At 43.3% G+C, this 15,859-nt stretch overlaps 1 protein-coding gene across 2 annotated transcripts; it reads left to right on the top strand.

The window, feature by feature from the left end:
• Positions 1-5,322: 5,322 nt before the first annotated feature.
• On the top strand, positions 5,323-12,792 carry LOC106605046 (PWWP domain-containing protein 2B). 2 transcript variants are annotated; one of them, XM_014200295.3, is made up of 3 exons: positions 5,323-5,674; positions 8,012-9,733; positions 11,057-12,792. In XM_014200295.3, exons 1-3 carry the CDS (start codon positions 5,535-5,537, stop codon positions 11,061-11,063), a joined length of 1,869 nt encoding a protein of 622 aa, XP_014055770.1. In that variant the 5' UTR covers positions 5,323-5,534; the 3' UTR covers positions 11,064-12,792. The 2 variants fall into 2 exon arrangements, with proteins under 2 accessions (XP_014055770.1, XP_014055778.1); XM_014200303.3 differs by having other exon boundaries at positions 5,326-5,674; positions 8,012-9,737.
• The last annotated feature ends 3,067 nt before the right edge of the window (positions 12,793-15,859 follow it).

Below are 15,859 nucleotides of genomic sequence, written 5' to 3'. Positions count from 1 at the left end.
TACGCCCCTACCCAAAAACATTACTGTGACAACAGTGCCACTACATTTGGCAAACAGGGTATTACGTCACCCATTGCCAGAGCCCCCTGTGCCGGTTAAGGGGCCAGGCTTCATCCTGGCTATACAATCTCACGGAAGCACAACTTACAGTACCAGTCAAAAGTTTGGACACACCTTCTTATTCCAGGTTTTTTCTTAATTTTTCTTATATTCTACATTGTAGAATAATAGTGAAGACATCAAAACTATGAAATAACACATATGGAATCATGTAGTAACCAAGAAAGTGTTAAACACAAAGTAGCCACCCTTTGCCTTGATAACAGCTTTGCACACTCTTAGCATTCTCTCAACCAGCTTCATGAGGTAGTCACCTGGAATGCATTTCACTGAACAGGTGTGCCTTGTTAAAAGTTAATTTGTGGAATTTCTTTCCTTCTTAATGCGTTTGAACCAATCAGTTGTGTTGTGACAAGGTAGGGTTGGTATACAGAAGATAGCCCTATTTGGTAAAAATACCAAGTCCATATTATGGAAAGAACAGCTCAAATAAGCAAAGAGAAATGCATAAACAGCTCAAATAATCAAAGAGAAACGATAGTCCATCAGTACTTTAAGACATAAGACATGGTCAGTCAATCTGGAAAAGTGCAGTCGCAAAAACCATCAAGCGCTATGATGAAACTGGATCTCGTGAGGACCAAATAAATGCTTCACAGAGTTCAAGTAACAGAGACATCTCAACATCAACTGTTCACAGGATACTGGGTGAATCAGGCCTTCATGGTCCAATTGCTGCAAAGAACCCACTACTAAAGGACACCAATAAGAAGAAGAGATTTCCTTGGGCCAAGAAACATGAGCAATGGACATTAGACCAATGGAAATTTGTCTTTTGGTCTGATGAGTCCAAATTTGAGAATTTTGGTTCCAACCGCCATGTCTTTGTGAGACGGAGAGTAGGTGAACGGATGATCTCTGCATGTATGGTTCCCACTGTGAAGCATGGAGGAGGATGTGTGATGGTGTGGGGGTGCTTTGCTGGTGACACTGTCAGTGATTTATTTTGAGTTCAAGGCACACTTAACCAGCATGGCTACCACAGCATTCTGCAGCGATACGCCATCATATCTGGTTTGCGCTTCGTGGGACTATCATTTGTTTTTCAAAAGGACAATGACCCAACACACCTCCAAGCTGTGTAAGTGCTATTTCACAGGTAATCTGCATCAGATGACCTGGCCTCCACAATCACCCGACCTCAACCCAATTGAGATGGTTTGGGATGAGTTGGACCGCAGAGCGAAGGAAAAGCAGCCATCAAGTGCTCAGCATATGTGGGAACTCCTTCAAAACTGTTGGAAAAGCATTCCAGGTGACGCTGGTTGAGAGAATGCCAAGGTGGCTACTTTGAAGAATCTCAAATATAAATGATACTTTTTTGGTTACTACAGTGTTATTCATAGTTTTGATGTCTTCACTACTATTCTACAATGTAGAAAATAGTAAAAATAAAGAAAAACCCTTGAATGACTAGCTATTTCAAAATGTTTGACTGGTAATGTATATACAAAAGTATGTGGACCACGTTTAAATAAGTGGATTTGGCTATTTCAGCCACCGTTGCTGACGGGTATAAAATCTAAAATGTGTGGATTCGGCGATGTCAGCCACACCGAGCACACAGCCATGCAATCTCCATAGACAAACATTACCAGTAAAATGGCTTTACTGACGAGCTTGGTGACTTTCAACGTGGCACCTTCATAGGATGCCACCTTTCCAACAAGTCAGTTCGTTAAATTTCTGTCCTGCTAGAGCTGCTCCGGTGAACTGTAAGTGATGTTACTGTGACGTGGAAATGTCTAGGAGCAACAACGACTCAGCCACAAAGTGATAGGCCACTCAGGTTCACAGAACGAGACCGCCGAGTGCTGAAGTGCGTAGCGCATAAAATTGTCTGTCCTCGGTTGCAACACTGCCTCTAGAAACAACGTCAGCACAATAACTGTTCGTCGGGAGCATCATGAAATGGGTTTCCATGGCCGAGCAGCCGCATACAAGCCTAAGATCACCATGCACAATACCAAGAGTCGGCTGCAGAGGTGTAAAGCTTGCTGCCAGTGGACTCTGGAGCAGTGGAAACGTGTTCTCTGGAGTGATGAATCACACTTACCCATCTGGCAGTCCGATGAATGAATCTGGGTTTGGTGGATCCCAGGAGAAGGCTATCTGCCCCAAAGTATAGTGCCAACTGTACAGTTTGGTGGAGGAGGAATAATGGTCTGGGGCTGTTTTTCATGGTTCGGGCTAGCCCCCTTAGTTCCAGTGAAGGGAAATCTTTACGCTACAGCGTACAATGACATTCTAGACGATTCTGTACCTACAACTTTGTGGCAACAGTTTGGGGAAGGCCCTTTCCTGTTTCAGCATGACAATGCCCCCGTGCACAAAGCGAGGTCCCTACAGAAATGGTTTGTCGAGATCAGTGTGGAAGAACTTGGCTGGCATCCAAAGAGCCCTGACTTCAACCCCATCGAACACCTTTGGGATGAATTGGAATGCCGACTGCGAGCCAGGCCTAATCGCCCAACATCAGTGCCCGACCTCAATAATGCTCATGGCTGAATGGAAGAAAGTCCCAGCAGCAATGTTCCAACATCTAGTGGAAAGCCTTCCCAGAGAATGGAGGCTGTTATAGCAGCTGGAGCGGACCAACTCCATATTATGTTCAACGAACAGGTGTACACATACTTTTGGTCATGTAGTGTAGTTAGCAAACCAGCTAGCTATGCGTTCCTGCCTTGTTTACTAGCTAGGTAACTTAGCATCTGACTGCAGGTAACTTTACCCAGAGTAGCTGACGTTAACTGCTAGAGAAAAATAGTTTGCTGACGTTTGCTATCTAGTCACATACTGTAACTAACTAACACGCACATAATGACTAAATAAGAACCAGCAGTAGATAGGTACTGGTAATGTTGTCACAGAAGCAAATTGGTGGTTAAAATATCATATTCAAATTCAGTTGTTAAATTGTGCACCCATAAGATTACAAGCCGTTTTCAGTCATATTCTACCAAAGTCAAAACATCTGACAACATGACAAGTTCATTTTGTCTAAAAGACATTCATATTTTGTGGTTATTTCCATGAAGCCACCATAATTTAATCAATAGGCTATGGGCTACTCAATAACATTATTTTCGTTGATCTCATGTTTTCAACGAGCACAGGAAGCTAGCGGTCAGGCTGATTTTCGGCTAAATTTAAACCAAAAAGGACGGACTAAACCTAGCCCATTTGGGATTAGCTATTTTGGGGCGAAATAGCAGCCTGATATCACCCATAATTCGACGTCCATGGACTTCACGTGCTGAGTGGGCTGTTAGTTTAACACAAATAATTGTAAATTTTCAATTATAAAACTGAGGATTGTTTATTTATGATGAAAAGTATTGATGATGGGTGAACTGTTGCTTATTGCCTTGTATGCGTGTGCTTACTGTGACTGTCACCCTGATATTGGCTACTTCCCACGCCGTTACCGGACGGTAGTGTATGTCAAGCGGGAGCGAAGGCCACTATGTCCCAGTGTTGATGTTGTAGATCATGGGTAGTGGGTTCGATTCCCGGGACCATCCATATGTAAAATGTATGCACGCATGACTGTAAATCGCTTTGGATAAAAGCGTCTGCTAAATGACTTGCCTAGTTAAAAATAAAAAATAAATGGCATACATTACACTAAATGGCATACATTATGCCCTCCCCATTGAGTAGTAGACTGTATGTATGTATCAAGGTGACATCTAGATGGTTATCAATATTAGTTATTTCTTGTGTATTCAGCTAACCTACCTGAAATAAAATCACGTGTCAGGAAAAAAATTGCCACGCCGGCGACACTACCATGATACCTAGTAGGAAGGAGGCACTTCATTTCGGCAGGCACGACACCGGTCGGCTTATCGACTCGTTGTGCAGCCTAAACAGCCACGCAAAACGGTCTTGAGTGGCAACAATCTGCCCAATTAGCTGATTCGCTTTCCATACACTAACCGCTTTCGACACACCCAGTCGCCCATTTTCGGTCACCATATTGGGCTGCAGCTACCCATACTTGGTTAAGAGTGTTGGGTCAATAACCTAAAGGTTGCTGATTCGAATCCCCGAGCCGACTAAGTGAATAATCTGTTGATCTGCTCTTGAGCAAGGCATTTAACCCTAATTGCTCCTGTAAATTGCTCTCTATAAGAGTGTCAGCTAAACTGCAAAAAAGGTACATCTTGCTCAGTCTATCTTTAAATTGAAGTCAATCTCAATATGACTTGCCAGATACAGACACCCCATTAGAAGAAAAAACTTGAAAACCAAACCAAAAAAAATCTAACTGAACATAATTCATGATGGGTTTTATTTATTTTTTGTTAGTTTTGGAGTCAAAGATACGTTTCAGTATAGCTTTAGCTTTTCAAACGGGGTTGTTTATTTATATTTCAGTTTACTAAATAGTTTTTTCATGATTCGTTTTTGTTTCAGTTTACTATAATAATCTTAGTCCATACTGTCTATACACACCACTGTCTATACACACCACTGTCTATACACACCATATTTCCCGGACTATGACATTGCTAGTTCTGATATTGCTCGTTCTTCTTATTTTTTGTTTGTTTTTAACTTATTCTAATACAATATTTGTGTATTAGAATTGTACTGTTTGTACTGTTTGACACTGTTTGGCACTACTGAAGCTTGAAACATATTTCGCTGCACCTGCTTTAACATCTGCTAATATGTCACGACATTATATAGTGTTTATAAAGTGCTTGTGTCCCAAAGAAAACAAACTCATTCTTCAAGTCAATCAGTGCCATATATAGCCTAACAGGTCACTGTATTTCAGGTGCCTGCATCTATAAAGAAGCTATACAGTGACTAATAATGTATACTTATTTGACTGTATGCTATAGCCTAAATTACTTATTTCTTGGATACAGAGTACAGACAGACAGTAACGATGGGGGTGATGCATGTAAACCAGGAAAGTTAAAGAGGGTAGCCTATATTTAATTGGGAATGGCACGATACACCTGTCCTTGAAGAGAAGATCATAGAAAATATACAAATAAATACGAAAAAATCATGCATTCGTCATTCCAAGAAAGGTGGATGTATTGTCTGCAAACCAGCAGAGCAGACATGGCTTTTAGCTAGAGTATAGCTAATGATGAAATAGCTATATTTTCTGAATTGTGGCTACATTAGAGTTAATAAACTGAAAGCCAAATTGTATAATTTCAAGCAAGACAGAGAGGCAATTTAAAAAGATTTCTCTCCTCTGTTCTTCTTGTGTGATGTCATCAGTGGCAGAACTGTTGTAATTGACTATGTGGGGGTTGATCATTTCGTGCCCTGGTGTAGCCTCCCGTGCTCGAAAGTAGAAGGGAGTAGCATCTTTAACCGAGGCGATCGTGGCTCCCGCGGCCGCGATCGAGTACCGCCAAGCCGGACATCTCACGCCGGAAAATATGGAGGCTGTGGCAGAGGAGCTGCGGGCCGGCTCTCAGATTCCTGTTACTATCGATCAAATAGTTAACGATACACTAGTGGTTACGCTAACCTATCAAGAAAGGAGCTACATGGGGATATTACTCGATTGCAATAAAAAGTAAGTCTCTTATTTTTTCGAATAATTTGATACATTTATCACAAAGTAATTATCTAGCTAACGTTAGCTGGCTAAACTAGCTAGGTAGCTACATGGGCCTTTATACAAAAGACTCCAAGGGGGTTTAGCTAGCTAGTTAGCCAGCTAACGTTAACTATCTGTTTTGCTCACTTTTACAGCCAACATATATGAATAGAATATAAACACGTGTATCATTACTATGAAACTTGGATAAAGCCAAAAACCCCGTGAAAGTAACATGCGGATGGGCATTTCAAGAAAAAGTATGCCTACGTGGGTACCACAGACAGGGGTTAGTTATACATATATTTGTGGGTACCTTCATACCTCATTGTTAGCTTAGCTATCAAGCTAGTTCACTGTTGTCTAGATTTAGACTGGCTACAATGTATCCAACTATGGCAGGCCTTGCTGAAACACCCTTTCTCATATTACACTTTTGTATATGCATTCTTCTAATTCATCGAGCTACCTACATCATGTTTTAATAGCTAGGCCTATGTAAGGTGATGGGCATCACACCATTAATAATTTAGCCGACTTCTGGTGCTTTTACTGTAGGCCTAGGTTGAAACTCAGTCATAGAATTTTACCCTTATAATGATACAATTAAGTATATATTTTTTTTATAAATGATTGACCTGAAACTCTAAGAGATTATACAGCTGTTAAAGATGGCACTCGTTGAGTTACCAAGGAGGTTACAGACACCAGTAAAACTAGGCTATAGGCCTACTTTGTGCTTGACAAAGGGTGCACTAGAGTAGACAATGTTGGCTAGAAATCACATTTAGGCTACCCATTGTTAACACCCTATACATAGGCCTAAGGTATAACATTTTCTTTGAATGATTGGTATTAATATGGGGCATGCAGTGTGTCACACCAGGACTCTAGTCACATGTTCTGGCCTTGTGTTGCACTAGTACAGTGCAGTGAGTGCACCTTAAATATTTTCCTGGGTTTATTTGTTTTTACTCTTAACAGCTTTTCCTGTCAGTAGGTCTACATGTTCATGTGATCGATCACTCCAAATGTCCTGAGATTCACCTTCCCCTGTGGCTTAAACAAAGAACAGTGGTTTGGCATACAGGCCTATTTTGCCTTGTCGTGTCAAAATGTGAGTTCTTCCTTTTTAGGTTCATAAAAATGCATTTCCCTTCATTGTGTCTCTAGTTTCCATGTCGTCTACTTTTTTAGCCGGATCTCTTTATTTGGTTGTGATGTATACAAGATTAAATGGCAAGTGTTTGCGTCATGGCCGGTTAACCAGTATGACCTTGTACACAGCATAGGCCAGGACTGTACCTCCTGTGTCAATCATTGGGCCGGCTGAGATTTTGTTGCTCAATAAGGGCCTTTTTAAAGGTCTTCCCCCAAAGCACAGGAAACAGGCCTCGCCGAGCCGCTTTATTAAAAGGTGCCAATGGCTGCTCATGGGGAAACGCCTTTCGGGCTTCCTAAATGTGCTTTAATTAATATTCTCATAACATACAAGCTCCCAGCAGACACTGATATGAAAACAAGTGAATCCCCTGGCCCTCTTGGTCCCGAGTGATTCATGGGATTGTTTTTGTTCAGTCAGATGGAGTGGAGGGGGGCTCCTGGGTTTCCTGTAGTCTCTTTGTCTGCTGTCTCTGACAGCCGAGCACAGCCATGTTGTTGTTGCTGCTGTCAGCTACCTTTCAAAGGGCTCCTTCGAGGAGCCCGGCTTGGACACGTTACCTCTGCAGGTCCACTGGAATGGAAAGGAACATGTGAATTTACAGGGGAAAAACACTCCAGCTCTTTCAGGTTGTAGCACACGGCTGGAGGGCAGACTATAGGCTAGCTAGACAACGACCTGCTTGCTTGCTGTCTCCCAACCCCCAATCCAGTAGAAAGTGCAATGTTCTAACAAAGGAAAATCTTTATTGATGTTGCCTTTTTTTATAGTATTGAAGTAATTGGGATATGAACTACACTGATTAGGAAAATGGAAGTGGGTTTTGTAAATTAGCGTGTTCACAGCATTAACATCTGTTGTAAGTAGCAATTAGCATCTGTTGTCTGATTTGCGTCTTCTATACAAACTGAAGTGTTGCAACCATAAGGGCTTTCATAAGTGCCCCGACAGGGTCAAAGGAGTGCATCTGTTGCGCATAGATTTTGTTGAGTTAATGTTCTTGAACATGAACTCGATGAGGAGTTGACATTCCTGCTTTATTTCACAATGTGAATGTTGAGCGCAAACAATTTGACTTGATCATGATTGGATGCAAACACTCAGAAGCTACAAAACATACAAAAGTATATATTTTCACTGTTTTCTTATAGGACTGGGCTTTTCTGCCTACCAGATGTCACAACAAAGCCAGTGAAATGCCCTGCATTCAAACCTGGTTGTGAAATCCTTGAAGTACTGACAGAGGAGCCAGTTACTAAACCTCCCAGCCAGGCTTCACATCATAGACCAAAGGATGAAAACACGCTCACTGAAAATGATCCACCAGGTGCCCATCTCCCTGCCCCTCTGCCCACACCAGTGCCTGCCGGGCAGGCTCCATATCCTCCTTATTTTGAAGGCGCTCCCTTCCCTCAGCCCATATGGGTCCGCCACAGCTATGGTCAATGGGTACCTCAGCCACCACCGCGAACAATCAAGAGGAAGAAGAGGCGGACCCGAGAGCCCGGGCAGATGACCATGAGCACCATCAGGCTCCGCCCCCGGCAGGTGTTGTGCGAGAAGTGTAAGAACACCCTGAACAGTGACGAAGACAGTAAAGACGGGATGCCCACCACCAAGACGTCTAGGAAAGAGAACGCGCTATACAGCGACGAGGGGTCCATCAAGTTGGCCAGGAAAGAGGACGCAGACGCCACCAAGGATAACAACAAGAGACGGGAGAATGGCCCCACTGGCTACGACGGCAAGCGGCTCCGGAAGGACAAAAGGGATGACGAACCAAAGTTCCCTGCAGTAGACATCATTCCCCACAGCCCAGTCATTAAGATTTCGTACAGCACTCCGCAAGCCAAGGTTGAGGTCATGAAGATCCCAGCTCGGGTCCACGGCTCCGTCAAGCCCTTCTGCCCCAAGCAGCTGATGCAGAATGGCCTGAGAGACCACCAGGGCAAAGTGCCTGAGCCCACCACCCTAACCCAGACCCAGGAGCAGCGCCACATCCTGGATGCCACCAGGACGGGCCTGACCGTGTCCATTCCCAAACTCAAGCTCCCCAGGCCCCTAACAGCCGGCCTGGACCTCCCGTCCCCAAAGATCCGCGTGACGACCCTGGGGGACGGGGAGGACAGCCTGACGGTGTACGAGGCGGAGCTGGTAGAGGGGTCGAGGAAGAAAGGCCCCAGGGTGCCAGTCCCTGGTCCCCTGCCCCACTCGGAGGACTCTGAGGAGAAGACTCCCATGGAGCTGTGGTCGGGGAGCTCTGGAGAGGAGGCCGACCGAGGCCACAGTGACCTCACGCTGCTCATCAACTTCCGCAAGAGGAAGGCGGACTCCTCCAGCCTGTCCGTGTGCAGCACCGATAGCCTGGACGAATCAAAATCCTTCACCTCAGACGGCACGCCCCCAGAGCTGTGCGACCTGGCTCCAGGAGAGCACATCTCCTCCGTGTCTTCCTCGTCGCTCTCGCGAGACGACAGCAAGACTGTGCCACCACTCACCGTGCGCCTGCACACGCGCAGCATGACCAAGTGTGTGACGGAGGAGGGCCACGCGGTGGCCGTGGGAGACGTGGTGTGGGGGAAGATCCATGGGTTCCCCTGGTGGCCGGCGAGGGTGCTCAGCATCAGCGGCAGCCGCAAAGAGGAGTCCGTTAACTGCGAAGCCCAGTGGCCAGAGGCTAAGGTGGCCTGGTTTGGCTCACCCACTACCTCCCAGCTCTCCGTTGCCAAACTCTCTCCCTTCCGGGAGTTTTTCAGGTCGCGGTTCAACCGCAAGAAGAAAGGGATGTACCGACGAGCCATTGTGGAAGCTGCCAAGGCCGTGGGCCATATGAGCCCCGAGATCACCTCTCTACTCACCTCTCACTGCGAAACGTAGGTGAGTCCACAACACTCAGACAATTTGAGTTTGTTCACTAAATACACAGTAGTCCGGTACCTTGGATTAATGCTACATGCTGGGCAATGCTTTGGGCTCATAAAAATTTTCACGCAGAATACATCCTCTCTTTTTAATGCCTAAATAAGTTGTTGTTCACCTCACCCTTGTATGATAAAATATTCTTAATTGAATGATTTTGGTTGACTGAACCCAGGGACTCAGTCTGCCTACCAATAGTTGTCATAAAACATTAGGCCTGATCATATAGATCGAAAGCACAAGCCCTCGTTCCCTTGGTATTCTTTTGTTGATAGGTCTGTGGAATCAGACCCCATGTAGCCAAGCACCAGGCTGTTCACCTACACCTAGGTTAAATATTGTCTTAGGGTGATATGACACTGCCAGACAGGTCCCAGGGCCACTGTTTGCTTTGGTGAAGGCCCAGTAGTCATGTGAAGGTACACCTGGACTGAACTACGTTCATAATGCACACCAGACTCTTTTGAGAATGCCATTCTTTCCGTAACTCATAAATAGTTTTGCCACGTCAGCTGTCCAGAGATCTGGCTGTGAAGTGTCTGAAATGCATTGTGTTCATTACTTGGGCAGTGGTGTAAAGTACTTAAGTAGTACTTGAAAGTATTTTTACGTTTTTTTTTGGGGGGGGGGGGTGTATCTGTACTTTAGTATTAATATTTTTGACTATTCCACTACATTCCTAAAGAAAATAATGTACTTTTTACTCCTTACATTTTCGACACCCAAAAGTATTCGTTACATTTTGAATGCTTAGCAGGACACTGCCTCTGTTCTGGCGGACTCACTCAACACAACTGCTTCATTTGTGAATGATGTCTGTGAGTGTTGGCGCGTGCCCCTGGCTATGGGAGAAAAAAGAAAAGAAAAATCGAGACTGGTTTGCTTAATATAAGGATATGATTTATACTTTTACTTTTGATACTTAAGTACATTTAATACCAACTACTTTTACTCAAGTAGTATTTTACTGGGTGACGTTTACTTGAGTCATTTTCTTTTAAGGTATCTTTACTTTTACTCAAGTATGAAAATGGGGTATTTTTTTCCACCACTGCACAAGAGTGACTTCTGAAAAAAGATCTTGTCTTGAGTTCAGTTAGAAATGTTCCATATCTTGAATGGTCAAGTGAGAATCCGTCTTTTCTGTAAACATGCATAACTCTTCCAGTGCAAAGTCTAGGCCTGTAGTTAGAATGTCCCTCCATTGGAAAGCGAACTGCCATTATTTGCCTAATCATTATTTGCTCTCTGTCCCATCTGTCTCTCTCTCTCTGTAGAATCTGAAGACTGAAGAATAGTCTCCTTTCAAAGGCTTTGTGGAAATCTGACTCCCCAGGAGAGCAAGAAAGCGTGTGCAGTTGCTAGGGTCACTATTTATACAGCACCCCCCCCCCCTCCCACATGGCTGGAGGAAAATGGCCACCCAGGTGGGGTGTTGTTGACTGGATAAGGGAGCAAGAAATGCCAGTTTGAGGCATCTCATGGACTATAAGGAACAATTCTTCAATAATTTTTATTTTTAACCATATCAGTAGAAACTGAATAGCAACACACTACAAATCAGAATGTATTTATTATCTGTAACCATTTATTATCCATAACGATTTAAGTTTACCTTTCTACAATTCCTTAAGATCTCCATACTGCTGCTTTTGTGAACGTCCTCTCGAACCGATTGGTCGTGAAGTGGTTCAACGACAACCAGTCAGAGGGCCTCGTCAGGTCTGTTCAGTCCCAGTGCCATCCTCATTGGAAGCCCACCCACTTTTTTTTTCTTCTCTCGAACAGACCAGGAAATGTATATCTGCATTTCTGGTGAAAAGTCTTACACTAAGTTCCTTACTTTCCAAATATGAGAATGTGAAACTGTCCCATCCAGAGATAGTACTGTAGTTTCTTCTATTATACAGTGATTCATCCTTGTAGCCTTCTTCAGCAGTGCTAGTTGGATATGTCGACGTAATGTTATTTATACTTTTCTTTTCAAATTTGTCTCTTCCATTTTGGTTTGAATACCTTTAGAAGTGTGGTATGTATTGGTCGTTGTTGAGAGATCCCAAAGTTCATTTCTACTCACTTTCATTATTTAATGTGTCATGTAAAGAAAAAGCACTTTATCTGTACCTTGGTGGCCTGCTGTAAGCTCATTGTCCTTTCACTAACTAGAGTTACAGCACTGCCAGGCAGCGGGAGTTTATATCAAGGTTGACTATTCATGGCCTTGGAGAATACTTTTTTAAAATTTATTTAACTTTTGGGTCACCAGAGATTGAACCTTTTTCACGGGCGGTTGTGTACACTGTATTCTTGCATTTTTGTCTCGGGTGTGTATTTGTACATTCTTTCAACTCAACCCAGTTCCATCAAATGTTTCCACTGGAGAAGATTGTCAAACCCTATCCATCAATTAAAGCTTTATATTCACCTGAAAATGCTGTAAGAATACTGTGAATTCAACTCTTTGAGTGTGCTGGTGAAGGGTGGGGGAGATAGGTGGCTACTCTGTATGCTCAATACTGGTTGCAGATTGCAGTCCGGAGAGGGAGAGACTGCAGGATCAACCTTTATTGACCTTGGAGTTGAAAGCAGCACTGTTGGAAAGTAGGGGGAAGGGAGGGACCGCAGGAACCATGGGTTGTTCAGTAGGCACTGAACAGAAGAAAACGGGCAAGGACTACCTGGACTTGTCCAATAGAAATCGTTTATTTTAGTTTTCTGTTGCAAGCCCTAATGAACGCTACCCAGAGCTCCTGTCGCATTTGTGTTCCATTTTGAGTCCCTTTGGTTTTGATTGACTCTTTAGGAAGAATGGGGAAGGAGAGTGCCTAGCTCCCCCTTTCACCTGGTTTATGATTAAGATGGAAGCAGATGTCAGGAAATTCCTGTATTTGATGAGCTACATGGCTGTCTGCTGTTGCCCACATTGGTCAATGTTATTGGCTATTTTCAGTTTATTTTTTAAAGTATTTTTTTTTTTTTACATGTACATAAAATAAAATATACAGGCAATATGTGCGCTGGCTGGTTTGTGTATATTTCAATGTACTTCTATTAATTTTGACTGACTTGATGTAGTTTAGCTCTCACTGGTGTGTCCGCACCATTACTGTGATACATGTCTGGTCTAGCCAGGTTTACCTTTATGTAACTTTATGCAACCATTCACCACCTCGCTTAACTCAGTGAAGTGAAGTGCTGTCTGTTACCTAGTGTAACTCAACTACCTGTCCTCCACTAGCCACACTGGTCATATGATAGCCATCCTCTCCTTATTATCAGTGATTTGCTACCAGCTGACTTTGTAAATGGTGGAACTGTTCAACTCTCTTGCTTTTTCATGCTTTTCAATAGAAAACTAACTACTAATCAAATTGAAATCTAAACTCTCATCCATCCTAAAAAAAAAAGTCAAACTTCTACCTCGCTGCTCCCAATTTAACCCCTGCTTGCAATTCACTGAGTTGATATTAGTGTGGTGCTGTGTTGCTCCACTTTCCCCAGCCTCCTGGATGGCTCTCATTCATTTGAAGTCATGTCAGTGTTGATTTATTTGACCCCTGCCTGCTGTGCGTTGGGCTGTCATGAGCCGCCAGAACAGCTTCAATGTGCATTGGCATAGATCCTACATGTGTCTAGAACACTATTGGAGGGATGCGACACCATTCTTCCATGAGAAAGTCCATAATTTGGTGTTTTGTTGATGGTGGAAAACACTGAGGCGCCACTCCAGAATCTCCCAAATGTGTTCAATTGGGTTGAGATCTGGTGACTGAGACAGTCATGGCATATGGTTTACATCGTTTTCATGCTCATCAAACAATTGAACACTCGTGCCCTGTGGATAGAAATGATTCATTATAGGTTGAAGGTGATCACTCAAAATGGCTGTGTATTGGTGTTACTTGCCCTCTAAGGGGTTGAGTGGACCTACAGTACCAGTCCACAAAGTTTGGACACCAACTCATTCAAGGGTTTTTCTTTTGACTATTTTTCGACATTGTAGAATAATAGTGAAGACATCACAACTATGAAATAACACACATGGAATCATGTAGTAACCAAAAAAGTGTTAATCAAATCAAAATGTATTTTATATTTGAGATTCTTCGAAGTAGCCACCCTTTGCCCTGATGACAGCTTTGCACCCTCTTGGCATTCTATCAACCAGCTTCATGAGGTAATTACCTGGAATGCATTTAAATTAACAGGTGTGCCTTGTAAATAAGTAATTTGTGGAATTTCTTTCCTTCTTAATGCGTTTGAACCAAACAGTTGTGTTGTGACAAGGTAGGGGGGTATACAGAAGATAGCCCTATTTGGTAAAAGACTACGTCCATATTATGGCAAGAACAACTCAAATAAGCAAAGAGAAACGACAGTCCATCATTATTTTAAGACATCCGGAAAATTTCACTAACTTTCAAAGTTGCACATACACAAAAGTGCAGAAGCAAAAATCAATGCGCTATGATGAAACTGGCAGACGACCAAGAGTTACCTCTGCTGCAGAGGATACGTTTATTAGAGTCACCAGTCTCATTAATTGCAGCCCAAATAAATGCTTCAGAGTTAAAGTACCAGACACATCTCAACATCAACTGTTCAGATGAGATTGCGTGAATCAGGCCTTCATGGTTGAATTGCTGACAAAAAACACTACTAAAGGAACAATAATAAAAAGAGACTTGCTTGGGCCAAGAAACATGAGCAATGGACATTAGACTGGTGGAAATGTATCCTTTGGTCTGTAGTCCAAATTGGAGATTTTTGGTTCTGACCCCCATGTCTTTGTGAGATGCAGAGTAGGTGAACGGATGATCTCTGCATGTGTAGTTCCCACCGTGAAGCATGGAGGAGGAGGTGTGGGGGTGCTTTGCTGGTGACACTGTCAATGATTTATTTCGAATTCAGGGCACACTTAACAAGCATGGCTACCACAGCATTCTACAGCAATACGCCATCCCATCTGGTATGCACTTAGTGGGACTATCATTTGTTTTTCGACATGACAATGACCCAACACACCTCCAGGCTGTGTAAGGGCTATTCGACCAAGAAGGAGAGTGATGGAGTGCTGCATCAAATGACCTGGCCTCCACAATCACTCGACCTCAACCCAATTGAGATGGTTTGGCCAACAAGTGCTCAGCATGTGGGACCTCCTTCAAGACTGTTGGAAAAGCATTCCAGGTGACGCTGGTTGAGAGAATGCCAAGAGTGTGCAAAGCTGTCATCAAAGGAAAGAGTGACTACTTTGAAGAATATAAAATATAAAATCGATTTTGATTTGTTTAACACTTTTTTTGGTTAATACATGATTCCATGTGTGTTATTTCATAGTTTTGATGTCTTCACTATTATTCTACAATGTAGAAAATAGTAAAAATAAAGAAAAACCCTTGAATGAGTAGGTGTGTTCAAACCTTTGACTGGTACTGTAAATCATGCCAAGGAAATGCACGAGCTGCCAGAATCCTCATTTACACATTTTACATTTACATTTTTGTCAATTAGTCATTTTAGACTTGCCTAGTTAAAGGTTAAATAAAATAAATAACTTTAGCAGACGCTCTTATACAGAGCGACTTACAGTCATGAGTGCATTCATTTTTCATACTCGTGTTTCCATTATTTTGGCAGTTACCTGTATGTCATTATTGCATAACCAGGAGGACAGCAGCACGCCGGCCCAATCCAGTGTTAGGTAACCCGCTCCCATCTCCAAATCAGATCATCTTACCAGGAACTTCAGAAAGCTCAGCCCACCCCTCCCATACCCCTGACTTCTCTCAAACTACTGACCTGCTTTTCTCACTGTTGCCAGAGATTTCATAGCTCTCATTCCAGGCTGTTTCCTTTGGCCCTAAACTTGTCCAAATATGATGCTGACCATCATGGTCAGAGCTGCGCTTGGCTCAGTGTTTGTTTCCTAGCATCCATTCTACCCCCAGACCCCATTCAAACGCAAGTGAGGGGAAGGAATGCAGGCTTGCAGCATTTTCGAAACTCTGCGTTGAGAGAGAGTATGGTTGCACCATTGGTTCCAAGAATCTGTATCTTTATACTAGGTTGTGCACAGA

The sequence above is a fragment of the Salmo salar genome, chromosome 01 (genome assembly GCF_965601325.2).
Source record: "Salmo salar chromosome 01, fSalSal1, whole genome shotgun sequence".
In the NCBI taxonomy this organism is placed as follows: domain Eukaryota; kingdom Metazoa; phylum Chordata; class Actinopteri; order Salmoniformes; family Salmonidae; genus Salmo; species Salmo salar.
Note: the sequence above shows the minus strand (reverse complement) of the source record. Positions and strands in the feature narration are given on the sequence as shown.

Coding starts and splice junctions, on each gene's coding strand:
- LOC106605046 (XM_014200295.3), top strand. CDS start 5,535: ATGGAGGCTGTGGCAGAGGAGCTGCGGGCCGGCTCTCAGATTCCTGTT. Junction 5,675..8,011: donor TTACTCGATTGCAATAAAAA/GTAAGTCTCTTA, acceptor GTTTTCTTATAG/GACTGGGCTTTTCTGCCTAC.